The 17,165-nt window shown below is 43.0% G+C and overlaps 1 protein-coding gene across 3 annotated transcripts in view; it reads right to left on the bottom strand.

The window, feature by feature from the left end:
• The window catches only part of grin2ba (glutamate receptor, ionotropic, N-methyl D-aspartate 2B, genome duplicate a), a 122,114-nt gene that overhangs the window by 23,965 nt on the left and 80,984 nt on the right, over positions 1 to 17,165 (bottom strand). For all 3 annotated transcript variants that reach the window (XM_085784865.1, XM_085784867.1, XM_085784868.1), the window contains 3 exons: positions 8,821 to 8,935; positions 4,180 to 4,388; positions 3,534 to 3,705 (listed from right to left, as the gene is read on the bottom strand). In XM_085784865.1, the coding sequence (XP_085640991.1) occupies positions 3,534 to 3,705; positions 4,180 to 4,388; positions 8,821 to 8,935 (496 nt within the window). The remainder of the gene's footprint in view (positions 1 to 3,533; positions 3,706 to 4,179; positions 4,389 to 8,820; positions 8,936 to 17,165) is intronic.

Below are 17,165 nucleotides of genomic sequence, written 5' to 3'. Positions count from 1 at the left end.
TGTGTGTGTTTGCGTGTGCATCTTTAACTTCTCGATCTTGTTTCTCCTATCAGTTTGTAAGTATGGATGTACATCTTCGCTTTCGCTTGTGTGTGTGTGTGTGTGTGTGTGTGTGTGTGTGTGTGTGTGTGTGTGTGTGTGTGTGTTGAATGTGCGAACGTCTCCCCGGGGAAGAGAACAAGTCCATCCAGCAGTGTACTCACTTCCTCTCTCTCTCCATTCGCTCTCTCCATCTCCCTCCTACGACTTGTTCTCTCCGTGTTATGAAAGTGACCCATGTGGGTGTTATTGAGAATGAGTGAGCGTGGATATGCGTTTGTGTGCGGGTATGTGTCTCAACTGGTGTGTGTGTGTGTGTGTGTGTATGTGTGTGTGCCACCATCTTTATGTGCTTCAGCTGCTGAGGCCAAACTCATGTAATCAAGTGTATTGCCTCTAATATTTTAGATTAAGAGCATCGGGGGCAGCACAAGTCAGTGCAGCCCATGAAATCTGACACCGACTGGCAGAATCAAATTAGGACAAAATGTAGATCTTCTCACAGCGTTCATTGATTTTTTTTTTCCTTTCTTTTTGATCTTTCCGAGCTGTGGAAAATAGCATAAAGGCCCTCAGTGAGCTCAGTGAGTGTCCATGAGTGTGCCGAGGCACGTCCTTCTGTGTGTGTGTGTGTGTGTGTGTGTGTGTGTGTGTGTGTGTGTGTGTGTGAGCATCAGTCCAGATCTCTGTCCATTAAGAGTGTGACATATACTGTAGTTTTGGCTGCATTCCAGCTGGAGAGTGATACGGGTCGGGTTTTGTTAGATACAGCAGATATGGCTGAACTACGGTGACACGTGTGTGTGTGTGAGTGAGAGAGAGAGGGGGGGGGGAGAGATAAGTGCAGCCTCACTGTGCGCATATGGAAGCAGTCTGGATGTGTGTTCCTGTGTCCATGTGTCTGCATTCATGCACGTATTCTCTTATTTCTGTGATCATTCATGTGGAAATGTCCCTTGTCGGCATGTGTGTGTGTCTGTGTGTAAAAGAAAGGTAGACGGATGTGCCCCCCCACCCCCCCACGACTGCCCCTCCTCCTAATGACCATCCATCTGCGGAGGTGAGGAGGAGACGGCACATTACAGCGCTTTTAGTCAGGGTGATGGAGTTTATTACAGGTGACCACACTTACAGCTCAGCGCCCACTAAAGACACAGGCTGACTGGCGGCGTCGCTGAAATGGCTTTATATAATAGATTAAATGGGTCAGTTTAATGTAAATTGAATAGCAAAAGTTTTAATGCGGGGGGAGAAAAAAAAACACACAGACACATTATCTCGCATGTGCCTTGTGAAGGTTGTTCAAACTTCAGTGTCCACACAAAGAAGGACACGTGACGCGTGTTTTCAACCTGTGACCTTTGGGGTGCCATCGATCCGTTTGCCTCCTCCTTCATTAACAAATAGCCAAAGTCAGACACAGCACAAGCGCGGCTCGCTCGTCAAGGTGGAAGTATGAGAACTGACAACGACCTTACCTTGGGACCAATGTCGATTAGAGAGTGTTTAAAGCCCAAAGTGAATTGTTGCAGCTGACTGAACTGTACACACCCCTGGGTGCAGTGCTTAGCCCATCTGACACAAGTGTTAGGCCTGTAAGGCAGGGGGTTGACCCGGAAAGGAAAGCTCATAATTCAAGGTATGAAAACACACTTCAAAGAGGAAATGAAGCCTCCAGGCAGCTCCTATGGAAGCTAAATATAGCACAGGTCATTGGGCTCAGAGAGGTGAAGACTGTGACTGTCTTCTTTTTGATCTCTTCTTCACCTTCACCTACACCTCAGCTCTAACTCCACCTGTCTCAGTGTGAGAAACACAAACGAAGCAAAATCCAAAATGACAGTGGCTGCATGGTGATGACTATTTACATGATCATTTTGAGAGCTTAAATAAACTCAAAACGATGCTTCACCTGCACAGACTCACATGATGTAGATTTATGGTGAAAATCTGACAGTTTTGGACTTTTGGACGATGTGGAAGAATAATTCAAACTTGCTTCAATTTCAACAAACGACCTCTGAATCTAAATGGGAGTAAATTCATCATCTTTGGCAGCAGATGTAAAATTACAGTAAGTGATGTTGAAACTGAGAGAGTGTCTAAGATCAATATTTGGGAGTGATAATGGATAATATATTATGCTGGCAACCACAAAGAAATTATGTCAAACCAAAAAAAAGTGACAATCTATTGCAGAACTGTATTAAATTAAGTACTCAGACGACTGCGCGGATGTGAAATGCATAAATCAAGTACAAAACCGTTTTTGATACTTGAAAAGAGGAGTGCATCAGCTGTAAACAAAACAACTTTTCAAAGGCTGAATAAAACTCAGAGACTTGGTACATTTTAAAACTGCACAAATAACATATAAGGTCAAGACTAGTGAAAGTAAGTGTGATGGCGTCTATGAAGAGAGAGTCAGTTTGATCTGAGAGCGATGGAGTAAATGTGTGAGATTAAAATTGAGCGGCACACACAAAAATGTCAAATAACAATCTAATGGACCAATATTAAAGTGTCTGATCCAACTGGCATGTTAATGTTGGTGGAGCAGTTACTCTCCAGTCAATCCCCACAGACTCTCATGTTAAAGCTTTACAGCAGAAATAAACATGTTTACAGCCTGGTGCAAAAAAACAAACAGGTTTTGATCTCTTCAGTTCATTTCCTCCTTCATGACAACTGCACAGGGAGTGAATGTTTTTATAGAACTCACCTGTTTAAACTTAATTCACTACTGCATTATTGAGGGTGTGGCCACTTTGAGTGACAGGTGGGTGATTGTTTGCCTGCTACAACGTCTGAGCTCCACAGATCCCCCCACCCCGGATTAGCTCGGAGTTAGAGTTAGATCAGCCAGTCACAGCCGACATGGCAGCAGCAGAGCAACTCACTGTGGATGAAGTTATGGAGGCTACATCCATCTTTAAATATAATGTCTATGTTACTTCTGACACTGAATAGGAAGCTTCTGCAAAGACACAGGAAAGCACAATAAGCTGCACCTTCACCTTCACACTCCACCTTTTTAGTCGAAAGGGGAGAAACTCTATGTTGCATTGTTGTCTACTCTACTTGAGACCTGAAACAGTCATTCTCTTTTTATTTCTCCACCTGACATTTTGCCAAATATGCAGTTGTGTTTGGGCGAAGCACACAGCCACTCTGACAGCCCACATGCCTTTAGATCTCATTTTAAACAGCATTAACATCAATAATGATGAGATAGTGTTGCAAAGAGTGAGGGCAAAATCTTCATTTGCAATATTTTCCACCAAATTACAAAAGACATTGTTGAATAATTTATAATATAACACGAACAAAGAGGCTTTATTTGTTGACCTGCGATATCTGGCATCCTCCCACTCACTGAACACTTGCAGTGGTGGATAGCAGGATTTGGCAACTTTGATATCTTTTAGTCAATCTAAGACATCTGCCAAATAAATAAATAGGACAAAGACACAAGACATGCGTTATCTCCTCACCTCGCCCACCATGCCGTTCCAGGTTCCATTGATCTTCTTTCCATGTTTGCCGTTAGTCACCAGGTAGAGGTCGTAGGTGAACTTGACAGTCTTGGCAATCTTCTTCAAGATGTCAATGCAGAAGCCCTTACAGCAGCGCTTGATGTAGATCCCTGAATCCTTTGTCTGATTACTGCACCGGCACACACACACACACACACACACACACACACACACACACACACACGGATAGATGATTATTTAATCAAATATGTACTTCTGTCTGAACCGCTAATTGTAATCATGATTTGGTGTATCTGGCACTGTCACTCTCACACTGACTAAGTGTGAACTGATTCTACCTCTGGCTGTGCAAAGCTGCCATGGGAAATTAGCATCATTCATGAGCAACATTTAGGTGGCTGCCAGGTTTTTTCTTTTCATCTCTACTTTGGTCAGTTCTACAGGAGGTAAATCTGTGAGCCACTGTGGCAGATGGACAGAGACAAAAAGCTGCCTCTATCAATATGTACTGATGAATTCACACTATAATTCCATTCACTACTCATCGTAAATTACTGTTTTGTCTTGTAATGAATTCTTATTCGGGTTTTTTCTGGCGTCTCACTCCAGATCCTGACAGTGATTGGATATATTCGAGTCTCACAGTGTCTTGATCTGTTTCCGGCAGGGGACGGTGTTCCTCATGCAGGTTCCACTAAGCGGATCCACGTCCTCCACAATGACGAACGGAGCCTCCTCCAATGTCACAATGGACAGGTGGTCATCCTCCCTGGTTGCTGCCCCACCATACAGTTCATAGCGAGGCCACACATGGTACTTCATGGATAGGGAACGGTTCTCCCATTTACCCACCTGCACAGAGAAACAGCAAACAAGCAAATTATACACAGTTTAAGATTATAAACATTTTTCATCCAGAACTGTATTCTTGTTTTGTTTTTGAACCACTGGGTACCCACAGTTATGGAGACGTGGACTTGAGTTCTTCTGTGAGTCAGTCTGAGTCTGTAGCTCATTGGCTCAGTGATAATAAATCTAACAGTAAAGTACACAGATGAAATGATTCACTGGATAGGAATATGATTCAAATGGGATGGGATTCAATTTAAATTTTACACTTAAATAACTGCAAACATTTGCTAAAGTTTACTAGACCAAAAATGCATAGTAGAGGTTGTATGTTTGTTCTGCAAATACATCTCATTTCCCCCTGATACGAGTAGAGGAGAGGAGAGGAGAGGAGAGGAGAGGAGAGGAGAGGAGAGGAGAGGAGAGGAGAGGAGAGGAGAGGAGAGGAGAGGAGAGGGCTGGGACCCAGTGCGGAGAATGAGAGCAAGGTTAACATGAAGGGCGAGACTGAAACGGGGGAAAGAGCAGAATTCAGATCAGGAGGAGAGAGTGGGGAGAGAAAGCGTGAGACAGAGAAGTGGATGGAGAGATATGAGGATAAGCTCAATTTGCAGAGGGAACTGGAGAGACAAAACTATAGATGGAGCAAAAGAGCGAAGTGAGAGAAAGAAGGCTGGAGAAGATAGAGGCTCATTCAGATGCAAAATGCTGCCTCTTCTCTCGACGAGCGTCCAGCTGTATGTCTGGAGGGCCCTCCGGCCCTTGTGGCTCTACTCCACAGAAAAGCGCCATCAATTAGTCAATTTCGCCCAGATGCTGGTCACATGAAGCCATACCTGGAGACTGTCTGTGCCCTTTTCTCTACAAGTGCCTGGTCCGCCACTTTCATCAAGGGAAAGATGTGGGTGGAAATGGATATGGATCATCAGATAATTGGACACAGCATAATGGGAGATAGGGGAGGACAGGGAGCTGTGGGGCCAGTGTGTAAAGTCAGGATTGCACACTTGTAAAATATGTAAATGTACACACAGACACACACACAGACACACACTTGACTCCAGGGAGCACAAACTTGGCAAAGCTGCCTGGAGTGGACAAGCTGAGCCTGTGTATCCCTCGGGCACAATGCAGCCTTCTTCTATCTGCACAAAAAGAGTAAGTAAGTGATAGAGACAGACAGGGATGGGGAGAGAAGGAGGGGGGGAGGAGGTGGAGAGGAAAGGGTTAAAATCAGCCTGGAGGGGAGTAAACGGGACTGGACACTACAGAGTCTTCACACTACTTCAAAGGTGCAGTGGAAGGATGGTTGTAGGAGCTGGAACTCATTAGGATCCAAGAAAAGTGGTTCAGCTGGAAGTCAAGCTAAGAATTAAACATGAGTGAGGGAGTGAGAGGAGGAGGAGGAGGAGGAGAGAGACGGGGTGGTGCAGGCTGCGAGAGGAGAGAGAGAGAGAGAGAGAAAGAGAGAGAGAGGGTAGACGAAGGGGAGCGATTCACCTTGTTCTCTGATCAGAGGACAGAATATAGATTAGAGAGGCAAAAGAAAGAGAGAAATACTGAGAATAAAGAATAGGTAGAGTCAAAGGAGTCAGACTGCAGAACACACAGACAATAGAGAGAGGGAGCATCAGGAAACACAGATGCACGCAGGTGACTTTGCAGGTGGTTTAAGGTTGTTGGTTCAGAGTGTGACTCAGGATTATTGTTGCCCAGTCTGCACCACCACCTCCTCTGACACCCATACACCCATACACCATACCTCTCCACCTTGGAGAAACATTTTCTAACCTTCATTTATCTAGACACATATACATCAGGTCTAGGTCTAGCAGCTGCTCAATACAGGCGCATTCTGAAATAAGTTCAGCAACTAAAAAGAAAATATAAAATAAACTGGTTAAAGTGAATTAGACTGAAGTGAATCTGTGCCCAATGTCTTTTTTGGACCTCTTTATTTGGCCACCTTCAAAGAGCGAAGCCTTTATTCTCCCCAAACTGTGTCTTTATTAACTGATGCCTGAAGCTTGTGCCAGTGTCAGGTTTAACAGTGTGGTTTTTTAGAGCTTCAGGCGTTTTCAGAAACAAGATGGTAAAGGAACAAAATGTTTCCATTATGTGATCAATCTGGGAAAGCAACAGCCCTCACAACGCGTCACTCATACTTAGCTCTATGTACAGTGGGGAGAGGTTGACCAACTGTGCTCAACAAAACACCCACAGTCCATTCACAGTCTGTAACAACCACTTGTATGATAACAAATGAATAGTGGAAAAAATATCAATGTGGTAAAATCAAAGCCACAAGCAGCATCGTGTTGGTCATCGCCGTGTTGTGTCACCATGTGAACCACTGCCAGGAGGCCACTGTCGACACGCATTGTTGTGCTTTCATTGTATTTTCTATTTTATCTGTTCTTTCATCATTGATTTTCTTTTTTTTTTCATTTAAAGTCTTCAGCCCAGAACATTTATTAAACATATAAGACACCAGGAATAGCCATGGGCAGGCCATTTAACAGGTCTTAAGCAATTTATTACCAACTTCAAGGAAGGTGTGATCAACTTGTAAAACATGATATCTCCTGTCAGCATAAGGTGACATTATGACTATTAGCGAAAATTAGCATACACATATCTTCAGGCCGGTACTCTTATCAATCATATAAAGTCTGGACAGTTTAAGAACAATGAATGGCAGAGTGGTAACAAATTTTCATGGTGAATCATCAAACTTCCTTGGACAGGCTGTTTAACGAGAACTGAAAAGCTCTCCAGTTTTTTAACTTTGCAAAGGTCCTAGAATGAGACCAACTAATAATCTATAGTTAAATTCAGTTTAATTCCGATGTCTGTGTTCAGAAATGCAACAAAATTGCACAGTGAATACAATCATTTCAAATTTTCTATTTTCAATACTGGATAGTGCCGAGGCCCTGATAGAACAACACCAGTGACAATGCAGTCACACATGTACAGTGAAACAATCCACCCAGTCTGTTCTTGTTTGCTACTGTAGTTACTTTAAGGCTACTGAACCAAGTGTACAGACTGAAGAATAAACTTCATAGTACTTTAAAAGAAGTAAGATTTGTTATTGTTGCTAGTGTGAAGGTGAGAACTTGTTTGATGTATGATTTGATAAACGAGGCCCCTAAAGGGGCTCATCATGGTTCAATGCCACCTAAACCTGAGGACCTGCAACAATAACTCTTCAGAGTGTCACTGGACTACAAATTCTCCTTGTCAGCACGACAATATATAAACGGTTTTATAAAAGTCAAATGCTGACAATATAAGCAAACACAACCACGACAAGCATCATGTATATTATTCATCTTATCTGTTTTTGAGACACTTAGGGAAAACACCTCCAGAGACATAAACTTCACTTACTGTAAGATCTGAATGATCATTAGTAAATACATCCAGAATCACAGCTGTTGTCTTTAGCTTACGTGTTTCGTGACTTTGTCAGACGATAGTACAATTATAAAGTCAAGATTTTACCAGCGTAACGGTTTCAAAGTGACACCTGGTTAACATGTAGTCTTAAAGGAGCTATCTGTAAGTTTAGTTTTTTGCTCCATGTCCAGTGTTAACATTAACAGCAGTTTGCTCACCAGTCTACAAGAAAAGTTGCAAGTTCTGCATCAAACTTCATTCCTTTACTTGCCAAGAAATGTCTCCAGAGGTGGAGAAACTCGTGTTGTGCCTCTATTTCTATTCTTTTCTTCTACTATAGTTAAACACCACATATGTGAGCACAGAGTAAAGGAGGGAAGCAAACATATAAAGAGCTGAAACCGTCTGACACCAAGAACAATGTAAATGTAACACAGTTGATCGGTACACTAAGTTTTGTCAAGTCTTGTTACTTCACTTGCTCTGTTTGTTGGTTTTCTTAGTTCTCTTTGTGGCCAACTGAGTTTAGAATTAAAAACTTTTTTTGGCAGACAAAGATCCCCATAGTGAAGGATGCTTTTGTAAAAATACTACATAAATAATGGTTAATGTGAAATAGTTTATCAAAGTTTTAAAGTGAACAGCTGTGGACTCCTGCAGCATTCTTCATGCATCACCACTCTGGGGTCTGTGCTGCAGTATATTGCTCAAAGGCACCTTAGCCTAGTTGATAATATCTAATCAGAGTTGCGCCTATAAAGCTCAAGGCTTAAAAACGCTTAAAAAGTGAAAATCAGTTGATAAGAGATGCAGATAGAGAGACGCAGGCAGGTACTGGTGGACCAATCAGGTACTGTACTTACAGAATACAGCTAACTCCCGTATTACTCCCACCCTGTCATTCACTCTTTAACAGTTGGACCGTTTTTTGACAAATGTAACCAGCAACATGAGAACAGAGAGCACACGCATATACACACACACACACACACATGGACAGTCTCTCCTCCTCTCTGAATATCTCACTCACCCTGTCCCACTGTCTCTCCTTGTTGAGCAGAATGATGACCAGCTTGGGGTGCAGCTGGTATCCGTCCTCACTGAACGACAGATTACGTCCCTCAAACGTCACATTCATCAGGTACCTGCAGAGGGACACATCGAGGAGAGAGACGGAGAGTGAGACTCATTGAGGTGTATATCACTTACTGAAAAATATCTTTGGCAGCGGCTGCTCGCAAATGTTTTATTCACTCTATATCCTTTTCTTGTTTATCGGCTCAATTTCCCCGACATTAAAGTTTCATTGCGTGTCTGTTTATTTTTTAAACATTTATCTTTTCAGACAAACACGCTGACATTACTCAAACTCATCAACTGCCAGAAAATAGCTATCCTCTGATGTCTAACCATCAGTTTTCCCATTAATAGATGAATGTATTGTACATTAGTCATCAGTCCCAGACAGACATTTGAGCAGAACAGCCAATGATGAGTTTAAGATTGAGGTAAAAGATTTTTCAGCAGATGATTTCTCCAATCATTCCATATGTCCAGTGTTACAGGTTCAGTCTGCACATCCTCTGTGTTGAATAGATTCATGCTTATTCTGTTGGACATCAGGTGGACAGTTGGATGAGAGAATCAACACCACTTACACACACAATAACTACAAAGCTAGACTCAGTAGCTGATTGGCTGTGAGCACTGATGACACTTGGATCTTCATCTGGCCAGGGGGACAAGGTGGTTAGTTTAGTTTAGCCTAGATTAAAAAGACTGGTTGCAGGAGGAAATGGCAAGCAAGGATCTGCTAACACATTCCCTCTACCAATACTTCTAAAGCTCAATGATAAACACATTATATCCAGTTTATTTGATAGCCTAATCTAAAACCATTTGACTGTAAAAATGTATCTACAAATACCTTATCTTTGATGGAACCAGCTGGATGATGAATTAAAATACTATATAGCCTAATACTTTAGTTTAACACACAGGCTTTAGCAAATTAATCAGTGAGTTTTAAAGGTGCTGGTAAGTGGATTTTGTCAACTGAGAACAGTCTGATCACTGAATCTGTTTCTCCCTGTTTCCAGGCTTTGTGCTAAGCTAAGCTAAGCTAACCACACTGACTGCATGGATATCTGCATGAAGTGTCACTGGCTACTATGAAGGAAATGATAATAATACAATTAACACTCATGGATGGAGTATTGAGGTTTCTACAAATACAGCATTTTTAAGACCAATCATTTCATACTAATTAAAAGATGATTTAGCCATAAACAGTTTAGTTCATTTGGCTGCTGGACTAGTCTTACACTACACTGTAGGTATGACTCAAATAGCATGAAGCACTACAACAAACGATCTCTCTGGACACATGTATGACCAGTTCAGAAATAGCTGAAATTGTATTTCCATCATGTACAAGATAAATTGACAAGTCCTGCTGTTCCCCATTGACAAACCATACAGCCAGCTCTGGAGAGAGGAAGCACAAAAATGAGCAATGCAGTTTATACTTGGCATCAAATGTAACAAAAAGTACTATATAATACACCAATAGCAGCTTGTCAGATCAGTGTGTGTGTTGGTGTGTGTGTGTTTGTGTGACTGTGACTGTGTATGTGTCTGGCTTTGTGTGTCTACTTCAGACGGTGTGTTTGTGTGGTGGAGAAGGAGAAACCGAGAGAAAGCAGCATTGTTTCTGTCAGGTGAAATCATTTCACCTCCCTTCAACTAAACACAACACACACAGGCACACAAACACACACACACAAAATACACACTCGCACAGTCTGTGATTATAGTGAATGTGTGTGGGAGTGTGTAAGTGTGTGTGTGTGAGAACAGGAATGTTTATGTCAGGTGAACTCAAGATCACTTCACTGTTATCCTACACACACACAAATACACAATCTCTTAACTCTTTCATTCCCTCACACTTCATTCTCTCTTGTTCTAGCCCTCTCTCTCTCTCTCTCTCTCTCTCTCTGTGACTGTTGCCATGGAAACACTACCTCAAAACTGTGCACACCATACATATGTAGATGAATAAATACATGACAAGAGAAAGTGTATGCATGTGTGTGAGTTACTGGTTTGCCGTCGGTAGGGGTGTAGTGTGTAACTGGACTGGGTTGTGTAACGGGACTCGACCACCGGCAGAATCTGTTTGTCTTGAGCTTTTTGTCACAGTGATGCTCAGCCTCACTGCAGTTTTACTCTGAGCGTTACACACCTCCTCCCTGCTGCACTCACACTGCTTTAGCTTCACACATGTCAGACCTCTTGCTGGAGCGGTGGGAAGCATTTCAGAAATATAATCGTCTCCTTTAAACGAACTTCCTCTTTGTTTCTGTGCATCTACCTCCTGCTCGAGGCGGGTCCAACGTACAGCATGGAGTGACTAAATAATCCAGAAATTACTCTAACGCCAGCTTCCTTATTCTATTTCCTGTATTAAATATTGATATTTTCAACGGGCTGTGATGAGCAGAATCATCCAGCTTCATACCGTCTCATGCAGCCCCATGTGTCCGGCTAACAGCCCCTTCCTGTAGAGCCTTGGCACTGATACAAAGTGCACAGAATCTGCTGCATAAATCATAAGTCATTTACAAAATGACTTGACGCTGCGCCCCCTTTAATCTTTACCGAGCAAGCTATTGTTACATGCTACAATATGAGACCTTTGTGTGTGTGCTTGTGTGTGTGTGTGTGTGTGTGTGTGTGTGTGAGTGTGTGTGTGTGTGTGTGTGTGTGTGTGTGTGTGTGTGTGTGTGTGTGTGTGTGTGTGTGTGTGTGTGTGTGTGTGTGTGTGTGTGTGTGTGTGTGTGTGCACGCGCGCACACGTCTGCATCCTACACATGTTGACAGCAGTAACTGAGCGAAACACAAGCATATGTGTGTTGCCATGGCACCCACAACCACTGTGACTTCCAAACCCAATCTGTTGCGTTACTATGGTAACGGTAATCTCGCAGAGGGTGGGAGGGAAAGAGAGAGAGAGAGAGAGGTTGGATTCAAATAAAGAGAGGGAGGGGATGGGACACTCTCCTCTCCTCACGCTGTGAACACTGTGGTTAAAGGACCAAACCTCCTCTCTGTCACCTCCGCTGAACTTCCTGTACCACTGCCAATTAAACTGGACACACACACACATACCGTACACACACTTAAGAAGTGCTGTTTTACACTCACAGAGGTGCACAGAGTGAATCCACATCTGGAGGCTCCACAGTCGGGCCTGTTATGGGCCACTGAGCAGCTCCACTGGGGCCGCTCGGTGTGAAATGTCTTGCTTAAAGCAGGATGACAAACAGTCAGTGTCACCGCCTCCCTTGCCATGCCAGAGACACAAATAAACATGTGAACATAAACCTGTACCCCAAACCCCCCTCCTCCCCTGCCTCTGCGTTTCTGAAGCTACTGTATGTGCCACGAGATGGCATTAAGTAACATGCATGCTGTGCGCATAGTGTGTGCGAATAGCATGATAAGGCGGAGGCACACATCCACCCACCTCTTAAACCCCTTGTTTTGATATCCTGTTGAACCCGTCACTTTCCAGCTCAAGCTAAAGGAGAGAGTCTCAGCTGTACTGTACAGCAGGTGAATTAAAATTCAGAGCGCAGCAGCAGCTGTCTCCACCTGGCGAATGAGAGCGAGCGACACTGACTGGACTCCAACAGGCAGCGCTCTGATCAGATCTACACTGTCCTCTTCACACACTGCCTCCTATGTGTTGCCATTTAGGACATTTCAGCGAAGCTAGCCTTTCTTGTTCTTTGAGGAAGATACTTGTAATTGTAAATCACAACAGCACAATGACACACACACACAGACAAATAGCCATGCTCACTCCACAGCCTGACACAGATACGTTTTAGCGCATGTTCTGATGTGAATAATGGACGAGTTGTGTGAAATATTGATAAGTCATTTTTAATAAATTAACCCTGACATGAATTAGTCATGAATTACACTCCTTCGCAATTATTGTGGTGCAATGTACTTATTGGATTTGTAGAGGGGGGGAATCTATATGGAGAATGATAACATGCCCCAGATGGCACTGTGTGGTCGAGGCAGACAAACATACTGTGGCTTCGCTGCATGCACGCTTGGGGTATACCGCGCAAATGTGGGGGGAGGTGTGAATTTGTTGTGCATGCATGTGTAGGTGCACATGTATGCATCTAGGGGTATTCAGTACATGTGTGTGTTCAGACCTGGGAACAGAGTGTGTAAACAGTGTAATAAATTGTGCTAATGGGAAGAAAGCAGAGAGATGACAACAAAGGAACAGAGGTATAAAAAAGAGGGGAGGTTGCAGAAGGCACAAGGTATCTGCTTTTGATCTGATCCACATGGACAATTGAGGCTAATTGTCGTGACAAGAATTTAAAATTGTAACTAACACTGACCCACATTAGGAGATATCATTCTTCCTCTATGAAGTTATCATCACTTACTGAGGAAGGAGTTAAGGGAATAAAGGAGTAGAGTCCATGAAAACAGAAAGCAGAGATCAGCAACATGGTTTGACTTACATGTTTCAGAAATAGGAAGTTGCATGAAGCAGTGTTGCCAATCTGGATCTGAATCAATGACCTTGCTGCCACACAGCATATGTCTGCAAAACTACACCATCAGGACAACACAGCTCTCCATGACAACAATGCGCCGCACATATTAGTTTAGTATTGTTTGGTGGATTTACTGAGCATTACTAAGTTCTACAGTAAAGTACGACAGTGAAGTCATCACGACACAGGCATGAAGAATTGCTGTGCCGGTGATCAGTGAGTGAAGTATTATACACCCAGTGGACATCAGTAGAGGTCAAGGGACAGAGTTTCAGAGTTGAACCCAGGACCTTGTGCTTCTAAACAGATTGATCTCTAAACCATCTGTTCCTTTCTGTTCTGATTTATCTCTGCATTTGTTTTATGATAGTTATGGGTTGTAGCTGTAACTATCATTGACCGCAGTTAAGAAAAGTTTCACTCAGTGTTTGAATGTCATGACATTTAGACAGAAGGACACCCTGCACACTGCTTTTGCTTAGTATCATCCTAATGTTTGGGTCTGTCTAGAGCTACATGTTAGGATGGTCAATAAGCTGTGATTCTTAGCGAGTGACACTTTACCTTTACATTTGTATGTGTGAACATCCTGATCAATAGGTTTTGCGTTTTAAAGAGATATTAATACTGTCTGAGCAGTGGGGAAGGGTTTGAATGTATCTGCCTGGTTTGGTCTCTGTGGTTCTTTTTTAAAATCCAGACACTTTATGCTGAAATTAACCATAATAATAATGATAATGATGATGATAATGATGGCCATGAAGAGGACTCCAATAGCTGCAGTGCTTAGACCACAGAAAAGAAACAGAAAAGTAGATAAGTGAATAAACTAGCCAGGGAAAAAGAGATCTGGAGACAAAGATGGATGAAAAGATTTAGGAGGAGAAAGAGAGACAGAAACAGGAGACAGCGCAGGAGCATCCTGACCTAGTTCCAATCAAGCCCCATCACAAACAGGTGCCTCTTTAATGTCTGCTGCCGGCCTGGCCCATAAACACACACTCACATGGCCTTTATATACTCAGACTGAAATAGCTAGAAGCACAGACACGCACACCCAGGTGGACACGCTGTCCATTGAGCTGGCGCACACTCATCCCTCAGCTCAATAAGGTCAAAATGCTGCTTCAGAGTATTTTGCACACACACACACAAACACATACACATGCAAACACACAAACACATACAGCGTACACTCTATTGAAAGCCTCACTGAGGCAACAAAAGTTCAGAAATGTCCACAGAGCTTAAAAGGACTTGACACCTTTCCAACTCCGAGCTCATTTGGAACCTGTCCACGCCTGGCAAGGTCAGGGCCACTGTTGTCAAACTCATGATTCTCACACTGCTGTGTATTGCTCACCAGTGGTCTCTCTTTCCCGTCTCTGCCTCGCTCTGCCTTTCGTTCTCTGTGCTCTGCTCTCGTCTTCCTCTGTCTGCTATCTTCACTTGTCAGGCTCAGACTGTAGCATTAGCTGGAATGTCACAGTGCTGGCTACAGTGGACTTAATTTACTTAGTGGAGTGACATGTCCTTCTCTTGTGGTATTCTATGAAGCGCTAAGGGCTGGACAAGGAAATGCTAAGCAGAGCGGGATCAGCATAATGTATGGCTTATAAAGTCAAGTAGATGACCGTGACCATGCAGCAGTTCTTCATCATTCAACACTGGACTTAAATGTAAACTAGATAACATTTACATATTAACACGCATCCCATACTGAACAGCTTTATAACGCACATTGTTAATAACATGTGTGTGATTTTGCTCATGTGTTTTTGTCATAACATGAAGAATTTCATAAGGCTGCAAAGTTCCTTTCCTCCTTCCCTCATAATTTGCTGTGTTGTTCGAGATTTTCAATATGATTTTTTTCAGTGCCATGTTTTCAAATATTACAGTCAATCAATAAAATTTTATTTATATAGCACCTTTCAAAGCAAATAAATTCTGTTCAAAATGCTTTATATTTTGGTTGAAAAAGTATATATATACTGTATAAGAAGTGAAACTAGAAGAATGACATGGAGACTAACGCATGAAGTGACAGTGTCTTAACTTTTTGGCATCTTTGTCAAATTCTTTTGTTCAATTAATTATTAATAGGTTACTTTTGTGTTGTTTTTGTGCAGCTGATGCAATGACATGACCTTTATCAATAAATATATTTTGAGGGATGATCTCATATTTGTATGTTGTGTTTTGTGGGGTCCCAACTTTTTCACGTGACTATAGTCCACTGTGGACACTGGTGTGCACTACTGTTGTGTACTAACTGGGGTATGACTGTTGCTCACCTGCCACCTGCTTTGTTCACTTGACTTAAAATGCTTCACTGTCTTGTACTTGCTCTTTGTGTCATGCAACTTGTAAATCAGTCACCATCTGCACCGATGCACCCGTGATGTGTCCTCTTCCTCGGTCGCCATTTTCACAAGTTTGAAAACACATCAGTGGGCCGCCCCCTTCTGTTACACAGCCAAGATGGAGACTGTTGAGGGTGAGAAGTGTCCATCATTTTAGTCTACCGACATAGTTGTGTAATCAACGTGCATGAATCTTGTGTGAGTCTGGACGTACGTGCAATTGAAAACAGCTTCTAAATTCCATTAGCCTCAATGTCTACAAGTGAATTGTGACTCAAACTGATGTGTTGACGACTTTCCTTAAAGGTCTCTCTTTGAAAATGTACAAATGGTGCTTGAATTCTTTGGAGCATGAGAGCGTATCTTAGGTTTTCCCACCCTACGACACAGAGAGCTCTCTGATTGAGTTGCTCTCCTTTCTATCCACCTTCCTTCTATTCATCTGCTGATTCACTTAGTAGTGAATCAACCAAGGCATCAGGTCACCCAGCAAACAGCCAGCCAAGCCAGCAGCCAGCAAGCCAAGCAACCAGCCATTCACTCTGTTTTCCTGTATATAGACTCTAGGCCAAATGCTAATCTCTTGATTGAGCACCTGAAGACAAAGGTTATCACCGAACAAATTTAGTTAAGGCGGTGAGGGGCGAAGGATCTTAGCAGCGCTCGCAACTGATCTAATCAACAACACAGCTAAGTTGATTATAAAACTGCAGGTCTGGAGCGCAGACAATGGTTGGGGAGGAGCAGAACAGTGGAGAAGAGAGGAAAACCAGCAGAGGAGAGGAGAGGAGGAGAAGGTGTGAGCAGATGAAACAGAGCAGCGTTTAACAAAAGAGGCTAAAGTGGAACAAAGCAGAGAAGAGACGAGCAGCTGTATAAAAGGGACGGAACAAAGGAGACGACTACGGGGCAGGACAGGACAGGACAGAGCAGAACATGATGGAGTCGAGAAAGAGCTGAGCAGAGAGGAGAGCGGCACAGGACAACCACAGCAGAGCAGAGCAGAGCACAGCCAGGCACACATGAACAGAGCAGGGGAATTGTATTCTGGGGCAACGGCAGCTGCCATAAACTCCACTCTTATCTCAAAGCAGTAAGCAGTGGTGAAACAAATGCAAAGCTTCAGAAAGGAGTGAACCAGCAGACAGGGTATTGAAATGACATCTAAAGAGTTTGCTGGAACAGACAACAAAGCGTCGCTGCCATAGTGCGAGGCTGCAGTTAAGTGTGAAGTATGAAAATGCATCCACATCCTACATAGGCAGCACAATCCAAAAAAGGTGTGCATGTGTTCCTACAGTAGTAGTGCTGCAAGTGTGAATGTGAAAACTAGAAAGCAGAAGAAGCAGATACTTTGTATTTAGTCTTTGTAAAAAAAAAAGTGTCATTCTGTGTGTGTGTGTGAGATTGAG

Source organism: Trachurus japonicus, chromosome 8 (assembly GCF_045865225.1).
Source record: "Trachurus japonicus isolate A0001 chromosome 8, Traja_1.0".
Taxonomy (NCBI): domain Eukaryota; kingdom Metazoa; phylum Chordata; class Actinopteri; order Carangiformes; family Carangidae; genus Trachurus; species Trachurus japonicus.
This window is presented reverse-complemented; position numbering and strand designations above follow the sequence as displayed.